Raw genomic sequence first — 10,032 nt, 5'->3', positions numbered from 1 at the left:
CTCGAAAAAAAAAAAAAAAAAAAAAAAAAAGAGAATTGAGTTTCTAAAATGTAAATTTTATTTAGTTTTGAAATAAATAATACATTTACATGGCTCAACATTCAAAGGATAAAAAAGACACAGACTTGGAAACAATCACTGGCCAGCTGCTTGTCCCAAGTGAGAACTTGTCTCTGCCCCTCCTGAAGGGTGAGGCAAGAAGCACCCCCACCACAGTGTCCTCCTCTCTCTGCAAACCACGCTATACTGACAGGTTAGAAGTTTCACCGTGAGATGCCCTGCTGGCATACATCCTGTGGCCTTACAGGCCTGTGTTCAAGTCCACAGACAGTGTCCCCTTCTCTGTTTTATTATTTGTTGACATTCTGAGTACTGAACCTGGGGCAGCAGCGTGCAGGCCAGGGCTATAGACACACATCCCAGCTGACGGTTCTCGACAGCTCAGGAGGCCAAAGTGAGGCTTTTGGTTCAAAGACCCTTCAGAGGCTTTCCCAGAAATGTTTGTGCCTACGGGTTAAGACAAGTTCCTGCAGTGAACATTCAACATGGGGACCACACTTGTGGCGATCATGTCCCTTTCTAAGTTTAGTGTTTTTGAGACAGGCTCTTACTGTGTGGTCCAGGATGGTCTGGAAGATGTGGCAGTCTTGACAACTGCCTGAGTGCCGGAATGCAGGCACACTCTGGGTCCCTGTTCATCACTACTAAGCCACATCTCCAGCCCCACACGGATTTCTGACTTATAGGTTCTACACTTTGATATGTAAAGATCTCCATATGGGTTTCATGTGGTTGTCCCAGCATTTGGGTGTACAAAGCACTTGCCCTCCGGAAGGCAAAGGCAGGTTTCCCGTGCTAAGTGGAAACAGTAGGCACAGCAGCTGTGCGAGCCCAGCCATGCTGGCATCAGCACAGGTCAGCAGATTCGCCAAGCTAGGTCCTGGCCCATGTTCACTGTGTGATTGTGAATAAGGTACCCAGCCTCTCTAAGACTCACTGGCTAACCATGCTCTCCTTCCTGGGAGGGGACAAGCTAGGAGACTTGAGCAGTAAATCGGGGCCTATGTGGGTACTACCATGATTTTAAGAATTCCCCTGTCGCCGGGCGATGGTGGCGCACGCCTTTAATCCCAGCACTCGGGAGGCAGAGGCAGGTGGATCTCTGTGAGTTCGAGACCAGCCTGGTCTACAGAGCTAGTTCCAGGACAGGCTCCAAAGCCACAGAGAAACCCTGTCTCGAAAAACCAAAAAAAAAAAAAAAAGAATTCCCCTGTCTAATAGAGAGATCCCAGTGGGGATTCTCAAAGTCTCAAAGACTTGATTGCATGGAGTCTGACATCTTGGCATGACATGGTGGAGCACACCTGTAATCCCAGAACTGAGAGGTGGAGGCAGGAGGATTAGAAAAAACAGTCTGTGGCTAGCTAAATAGAAAATTGGAGGCCAGCCTGGGCCTCATAAAACTGTCTCAAAACAACAACAAAAGGCTGATGTCCAAGGACAGCCCTTCGTTCTGCCTTCTTTGGGGGCACTCTCTCTAGGGCTGCCAGTGGGTGTGTCCATCTGTGGAATAGCCACTGCCCACTATACCACCCGGGGAAGCTGGATCAACACCATCCAGGTTCTGAGACCAGGCAGAGGGGCTATGCTGCAGTGTGGCTGGGCTGGGCTTCTGCAGGCCTCCTCGCTCAGTCACTATACTCAACATTTGAGAAACGTCTAAGATTCTGCATGATCTCAAAGCACAACACAACAAAATAAAACCAAAAAGAAAATCATAGCCAGGCGGTGGTGGCGCACACCTTTAATCCCAGCACTCGGGAGGCAGAGGCAGTCGGATCTCTGTGAGTTCGAGGCCAGCCTGGTCTACAGAGCTAGTTCCAGGACTGGCACCAAAGCTACAGAGAAACCCTGTCTCGAAAAACCAAAAACAAACAAACAAACAAACAAACAAACAAAAGAATCATAGAAAGCACAGAAGCTCAAAGTAGTTTAAAAGTGTCTGTTTAACTTGGGTTTAATTGCACTACTGTCCCGTGGGCTTAGGGGGCTACTGCCATTGTGAGGGGCCAGGCAAGGCACGCTGTTCACAGAAGAGGTGCAGCCCAGGTGGGGCTGCCTCCGCTGTCAACAAAGTCTATAACTAAGTGCAACCAGGGCTCTCAGCAGCTCGTCACTGCTCAGACCTGGGAGCCTCTGCTTCATGACTGCTAGGGCCTTGACCTGGTGCTTAGTGGAAAACAGACATCAACTAACTGCCTGGACCAGGCGGACTAAAAAAGGCAGCCAGTGTGGAGTAGTGACAGGGACCTCCCGGGTGGGGGCAGTAGGCTCAGGGAAGAACACACAGTGGACAGCCCGCCCTGAAGCTCAGATGCCTGAGCAAAGAATGCCGCTGTCCCAGCTGTGATTGGAACATGGCACCTGTGAGCAGGAGGCACTGTTTCCATCTGCTGGGGAAGTCAATGCTATGCCCACTGGACACTGGCTACTCTTGGGTTGAGGACATGATAGGGGATGGCCACGCCTGCAAAGCTATAGCCAAGACAAGGTGGACTTAGGATAAACCTCCTGAAGGAACAAAAGACCTTCACTGTTTCCAGAAGATAGACCCATCTTCTGTTTGGAGGTTGCATCTCAGATGAGGTATCTTATTCAGGTCTGTGATGTGGCAATGAGAGGCAATCACTACATCTTCTGGAGGTGCCTGGTTTAGGGTGCCCACTAGCACACTAGTCAAAGTCTTCCCCAAGATGTCTCTAGATTGGTCAGCCCCAAATCTGATCAGCACCCTGCGCTGGACTAAATGGACCATGTGGGCAGGAGGTGGGCAGCTACCCTGAGTGTGGGCAACATGATGAGGCGAGGGTGTGTGCGTGTATACCCTTACCCTGCACAGTCCAGTACCCCTCTATCTTGGACGGGTACTTCTCACCGGGATGTCTGGTGTGGGGTGTACACTGTGGCCTGTATCTCTCCGAGAGATGTGAGGGACCCTGTGAGGAAGTCAACGCTGTCACCAGACACATCTAATGGCTGCGAGCTCTGTGTGCAGGCCTGTTTGGCCTGGGTTCTGGTATGGACATGTGCCCGACACTTCCTGGCTTTGACTCATCTGCCTGTGGCGGTGTCCCTGTTGGCCCCCACACCAGGATCTAGAGTTGCTGAAGATAATTTACTGTGGTGCACAGGTGACTAGTGCATGCGATGGAGCAGCAGCAGCCGCTGCGCCCACTTGGAGGTGACCTTGGCGAGCTGTCAAAGGTGCTGCTGCTCCAGCGACAGCTCCGGTGCAGGGCTGAGGCTGTGAGTTCTGAATGAGGCGGAAACAAATACAGATGAAAGCCCGTGTGGGGTGTCCAGCCTGGTGGAAGAGGCGTGCCCATAAGCGAGCCACTGGGAATCAGCAGCGTCCTTCACAGAGCCTCAGCTCCTCCCTGACTGGCTGCCTGGGGCTCCTTCAGATGACCTCCCACTCGTCCTCCAGGTCCTCAGGCTGGGAGGTGACTGCCTGGCTGTTCTTCTGGGTACTGTGTGAATGGCTGAACGTCTTTGTCATTCGCTGGAGAAGATAGCCAGGGGAGCCCACTGCCCATAGCTCGTCTGATGAGGTCACTGCAAAGATGACAGCCAGTCAGTCTGAGACAAAGCACATAGCTGCTGAGTAGGGCCCTGGTCCAGTCTGGACTTGGTGACATTCTGGCTCAGAGACAGGAAGAGCCAGTCATTTCCCGATTTGAGCTTTATTCACTCAATTTAACTTTTTAGCTGTTTTTTGAGACTCACATTGTATCCCAGATTGGCCTGGAACTCACCATGTAGCCCAGGTTAGCCTAGAATTCACAACAGTCTCCCCCACAGCCTTTCAAGTGCTGGGATTACAAGTGTATGTAGCTGTACCAGCAGTTTGTTCCAAGCAGGGCAGCACCTGTTCCTGTCAGGTGACTTCAGAACCCGTGTCTAGCCCTCCCACAGGTGGCCTTGTCCTTGGTCTGGCTGTAGGGTGTGGAGCTGAGTTGGGGCAGCTCTTTCTGTATGAACTACCTCCCCCCAGGAGATACCAAGTCCCCAGCACCTGCCTGTGAAACATGAGACACTTCCAGGAATTTTCTTCCAGTAGTCTCCTGCAGGATTTTTGTCTGTGATTCCATAGCGGCGGGCGAGGTCACCATTTGGACAGCGGGCCCACACGGTCCTTGTGCTCAATGCCAACTGGCAGGCCTGTAACCCTGTGGGAAACTGGGTATCAGCTCATCTCTGGAAGACACTGGACAGCGCATCCTTCCCAGTGCTGCTCTTGCCAGACACTGCTTTGGTCACCAGGACTTCTGTACGGTGACACTGTATGATTCTGGGTACCAAGGGAAAGGGTGCCCCAAGCAGGCTAGCCCAGCCACAGATGGGCCTGCGCACTGAGAAAGCTGTATTCCCACTGTGTGGGGGACAATGAGACACTCTTTGGATTGTCCCTACCTGGCACATGCTCCCAGTCTGTCCCCACAGGCATCTCCTCAGTGATCCCAGTTCGCACGTGCACATTCCATCTGCTATCCAGGGCCCACAGCATCTGGTCATTGGGGCTAGAATGGACGCTGACCAAGGTGACCCCAGCAGGCTGGAAACAAGAAGGGATAGTCCTCAGAGAAGGGCAAGAGCTTTAGAGAGCCTGAGGCACACCAGGAACTGCAGCAGGCCAGCTCAGCATACGGCTGGGTGGAGCCGCAGTCACAAGCAGAAGAGGCAAAGTTGGGGTGGCTCCTTGGTGTTCTGCACTTGGCATTCAGTCTCACAGGAAAGAAAGACATTTACCAGGTGATCCTCATAATGTTACACAAACAAGATTATGGGACACCATACCAGACAACTTCAGCTGGCGACAGAGAGGCAGAGTGGTCTGGATAAGGGAGTGACTGACATGAGGAAAAGCTGGAACTGCAGCACACAGAGAAGCCGCGTTGGGACGACTCCATCTGATGCTGCAGGCAGCCGCTACACCAGCAGAAAAGGTACTGCAGCTCGCTTGGGTACAACCTGCCTCTGGTCTTCCTAATGTTCACTAAACACATGTGCAGCCTCGCCTGGCAAGCTCGCCTTGGCCCTGACATCTACCTGGAGACTCTCCCTTAACTCTGAGTCCTCCTGTCGCACCTTTGCTGCAGGTGACATTTCCTGTGGTATGGGAGATGGAGGAGAGAATGCTGACAGGAGCTGGCCCTTAGGTAGGCGCCAGGCTGGCTGTACATGCCGTGGTGTGCTGTCAGCTCTTCAAAGGCAAGAGCACATCCCTGCAATGTTGCTTGCTTTGCTGGAGCAGGCCACTCTGTAGAGTAACAAAGCCCCAGTGTTTCAGAGAGCAGAGTGACCTAGAGTCCAGGTGAATAACCAAAGCCTTGAAGGACTGGCCGTCCCCGGTGCCGATGTTTCCCTGCTGCATGCCCTCTCATGGCTCTAGTTTCCCGAGTTCGGGCCAGTTACTCTCCGACGGGTGGTCTCTGCTCTGTCACTATGTGGTTATGATGCATGCTTCAAGCCACACTCCACTTAGCTCATGTCACGATGTTGACATCACACCCCTGCTGGCTCGAGCTGCCAGACTCTCTCTCCCTCTGTGGAGAGCTACGCATCCCCAATGTCTACTGAAGCACTCATAACCTGCCAACTTCTCACCCACTGGCCATTCTCAGTGGTGGCTTTCTACCCATCATCAGGCTCATCTGACTGGATGAACAGAGCATCAAGTACAGGAGGAGTGTGAGGGTGGAGGGGTAGGAAGAGAAGGTAGATTAGGCACCTGTGTTATATGGATGGTAGGGAAAGAAGGGTTGTCAGAGTCAAGGCTGTAGAGTATAGGGCTGTAGCAGGATGCCACAGGGCTCTGCACGACCCTGCTGTGTCATAGGGAACATAAAACAGCAGCAGAAGAAACCAGAGTTATTTCAAAAGTCACCTTCTAGGCCTGCAGGGTCAAATATGTCACAGAGGGTCTGCCTATTGTAGATCTGCGTTGAATGCCCATGGATCACCACAGGAGCTCAGTGACTGGGCCTGCTGTTCATGCCCAGCTTTGCAGTGCTGGTTGTGCCCAAATATTACACCTTAGGGAATCTCTCTGAGCAATATGCTTACTCTACAGTTTGAGCACACGATTCCTATTTCTACCCCACAGTCTGGGATCATAGGGTGCAGATCTTGAGGAGGGCTGTTCTAGGTCAAGTTCCAGTCCTACAGGGTGACAGGCACAAGAGTAGGGATGGAAGAGGCTGTCCCACTATGCACTGGGCAGAGTGAGGAAGGCGGGCTGCTGGGCCCCATAGCACTGACACAGAGGAGGGGTCCTGGGCCCAGCCTGCCCACACATCAGTGCTGTCTCTATTTACCACACTAGCCATAAGCACCTATGAATCTACAATTACAAACACTTCATACTGTGCATACAGAAGTTAAGCGGGGTGGAGAGACGGCTCAGGGGTTAAGAGCATTGTTCAATTCCCAGCATCCACATGGCAGTAGGTGTAGGTACCATCTGACATCTGTCTGTAACTCCAGTTCCAGGAGATCTGACATCCTCACACAGACATGCATCAGGCAAAACATCAATGCATGTAAAATAAAAATGTTATTAAAAAGAAAAGTAAAAAGCTAAGATTTTGGCTTATTTAGCTTTAAAACTTCATATAAATTAAAAGAAAAAGGGAAGAAAGAATACAAGTTGTACAATAGAGTAAATAATTTAAGACTAAGGACAGTGAGCTACCTCACTGGTAAAGGCACTTGTCACCAAGCCAAGTCCCAGGACCCAAATGGCAGAAGAAGAGAACTAACTCCGGCAAGTTGTCTCCTGATCTCACATGTGTGCTGCAGCATGACCCCCTCCCACAAGACAGCTAAATGTGATAGCAGTTTTTGAAAATTCAAGAACAACATGGGAACACTAGAGCCCACACAGAATCTTGGTGAGCTGAGAGAAGAAGCAGCTCCCTGTGTGCACATGCACACACTTGTTAAGTGTCATTTAAAAGGCTACAGGGTACAGGTGGGAGGAACCAAGGCCCCTTTCTGGAGCAGTTTAATTATAGCCATCAATATGCTTAAATGTTTATAGATCAAAGGGACTGCTGGTGACTAGAGTTTCCTTTAAATACAGTATGGTAGGGGATGCTGTCCCACACCCCCAAATGATAAAGCCCCAGGGTCATCCCTCATCACTAGAAACAACCAAGGCCACATTTTCTTCCTCCTAAGCACCCCCTTTGCAGGAGTAGCCATTCTCCCCATCATCAGGTTACAGATGGTATCACTATGATCTAGACACAGCAGCTCTGTGGACACTTTCCTAAACTGAGAAGAAAAGCCCCAATGTGGGCTGAGGAAGCTGTTTGGGGCCACAGTGAGGGTCTCAGGTCCTGAAACAAGAGGGTCACCTGAGCCAGGCATGGTAGAGTACACCTTTAGTCCCAGCACAGGGAAGGAAGAGGCAGGTAGACCTCCAGGTTCAAGGCCAGCCTGGTCTACGTAGTGAGTTCTAGGACTGCCAACATTGCACAGAGAAACCCTGTTTCAAAAAAACAAAACAAAACAAAACAAAAAAGGGGGATCCCTAGGCATCAGTTGCAGTTAAGTTCTGCTCCATTTATATTAGGTTAGCTACCATAGACAAAGCCTGATCCTAGTGTGTGTGTGTGTGTGTGTGTGTGTGTGTGTGTGTGTGTATCTTCATGTGTTTATAGGAAAATCCAGGACCCTGTGTATTGTAAGCAAACTCTCTACCACTGAACTATATCCCCAGCCCTAAGCTCTTTGAGATAGGGTCATGCCATGCCAAGTTGGCCTTTAAATCGTAATCTGCCCTGAGTGCTGGGATTTCAAGGTGCAGCACCATGCCCAGCAGGTATGAATTAGCACACTGGGCTTGGTACTTTCCCATGTGGCACACACCCGTGGGAAGGACTTTACTGATTCTTCAAGAGAAGAGGCTGCTGTGACAGGAGGCACAGCCACACCTCTGTCAGTGGAAAGGCACAGTCTGTATGTGTTCCAGGCCTACTCACTGGCAGTTACCACTACAGGCCATTTCCACTGCTGTCACAGGCAACAGGCCCCGCTGGACAGGCTGTGCGGCTTGCTCCAGTGCTCCATGGTCCTGGTGCATGCTAAGTCCAAAGAGCCATCAGGATGGCTCCAGGGCCTCCACAATCACCACCGGCAGGGTGGTCCTCTGCCAGCTCCTTAGCTCCCCCTGTGCCACTCGCTCTCCCCCTGACTGACAGGCTCCTAGGGAAGGCAAGCCATGCTTTGTATTTCCCCTCAAATAGCTCCTGTGTCTAAGCTTTCGCTGCTTGAGAGATGTTAACAAGATGAGCAGAGCCGAGGCGCGAAGCCTGGGGAAACCCCACAATAACAACTGAAGTACAATTCACTTCAGCGGGAGAGCAAAACGGACTCTGCTTAACACAAACTCGCTTTTCTGCTTCCTAGCCTCTTGGCTCCAAAGCGACCCACGAGGTCAGTCCAGCCCAACTCCTTTATATTCGAGTAAGAAGAACTACAGCACTAACACCTGGAGCTGCAGTGACTGGGCTCAAACCAGAGTCTTTCAAACTGCCGAGCTGAGCCTCATCTCAATACGCCTACCTACAACCAGGAATTTAACGAGCATGTGCATGCCTGCATACCCTCACCCTGAGCCCAGCAGAGGAAACGTTACCCAAGCAGAGTGGCCTGAGGCCAGTGGCACCTTAAAGACTTCCTTTTCTTTCTCCTCGGGTTCACTCTCCAACTTTCTCTCTTTTAACCTTTAGTCCATTTGAAAGGTGACACAGCCCTAAACTTTCCTTTTCCCAGAGGACTCAGGGTCTCTGCTGTGTACTCTGATATTCGCAGGTTTAAGCCTTAAGACACTGAGGTGTATGGGTTCACCTACGGGCTCCACGGTGGTGGCACCGACATTTATTTGTCCCTTAGTCCCTTGTTTTCTCTAGCAAACACTCTTCTGCTTCTGGTCTCTTCCCTTTTCAGAAAAGCTTGAAACCTAGATGCTAATGCCAGTGGACTTCCCATCTGGACTACAGCATGTCTCAGAACCCAGCAAAGAGCAGCATTTGCTAGTTATAGGGGATATGCTGCAAAAACACGCTTAGAAATAGGTTTCTTGGGCAACTCCAACATCCTGTCTTTCCTGAGCTGGTAGGTAAAACCAACTGGAGCACTATATGCCCACTGCTGTGGCTGAGATACTGTCAGCATGCAGCACTGCTTCCCCACCCCCACCCCGTGTTCCTTACAGCTCGTTAGGGGGCTGCTAAAAGGGCCCTCACATAAACAACTTGTGGCTAGCTGGGGGGGAGGGTGTCCCTGGAAATGACAGCATCATCCACCCATCCATCCATCCATCCATCCATCCATCCATCCATCTATCTTTTATTTAGGTTTTTAAAGACAAATTCTCTCTATGTAGTCTAGCTCTGGCTGTCCTGGAAATCACTCTGTATACCAGTCTGGTCTCAAACTGAGATCTGCCTGCCTGTACCTCCCAAGTGCTGGGACTAAAATCATCCAGCTAAATTTTTTATTTATTTATTTATTTTTTTAGCAAAAAGTATATAATTCAGGCTGGTCTTGAATTCCTGATTCTCCTGCAGAACTCTACCTTGCTAGGATTATAGGCATGTGCCACTATGCATGTGATTTATATGGTACGGGGATCAAACTCAGGCCCTCACTCATGCTAGGCATGTGCTCTATCACTGATCTACATCCTGGCCTACCCTGCCCTGGCTGCTGCAGATAGAACCCAGGCCTCCTGCACGCCAGGCCAGTGTTTTACACAGAGCTTCATTCTAACCTGGCAGAGCTTCTTTCAGCCCTTCCTGCCTCATTCTTTAAAATCAAGAATTTGTAACATTTAAAGAAAATGTCTGCTATGAAAACACAAAGCTAGCCGGGCGGTGGTGGCGCACGCCTTTAATCCTAGCACTCCAGAGGCAGAGGCAGGCGGATCTCTGTGAGTTCGAGACCAGCCTGGTCTACAGAGCT

At 50.7% G+C, this 10,032-nt stretch overlaps 1 protein-coding gene across 3 annotated transcripts in view; it reads right to left on the bottom strand.

Moving 5' to 3' along the window:
• Nucleotides 1-49: 49 nt before the first annotated feature.
• Tecpr2 (tectonin beta-propeller repeat containing 2) overlaps nt 50-10,032 on the bottom strand; it is a 101,024-nt gene continuing 91,041 nt past the window's right edge. For all 3 annotated transcript variants that reach the window (XM_005343564.3, XM_026781266.1, XM_026781262.1), the window contains 3 exons: nt 4,474-4,615; nt 4,080-4,229; nt 50-3,615 (listed from right to left, as the gene is read on the bottom strand). In XM_005343564.3, coding sequence (XP_005343621.1) covers nt 3,461-3,615; nt 4,080-4,229; nt 4,474-4,615 — 447 coding nt within the window. In that variant the 3' untranslated portion in view covers nt 50-3,460. The remainder of the gene's footprint in view (nt 3,616-4,079; nt 4,230-4,473; nt 4,616-10,032) is intronic.

This window comes from Microtus ochrogaster, chromosome 1 (assembly GCF_000317375.1).
Source record: "Microtus ochrogaster isolate Prairie Vole_2 chromosome 1, MicOch1.0, whole genome shotgun sequence".
Lineage (NCBI taxonomy): Eukaryota > Metazoa > Chordata > Mammalia > Rodentia > Cricetidae > Microtus > Microtus ochrogaster.
The sequence above is the reverse complement of the archived record's forward strand: the minus strand, read 5'-3'. Positions and strand labels throughout refer to the sequence as shown.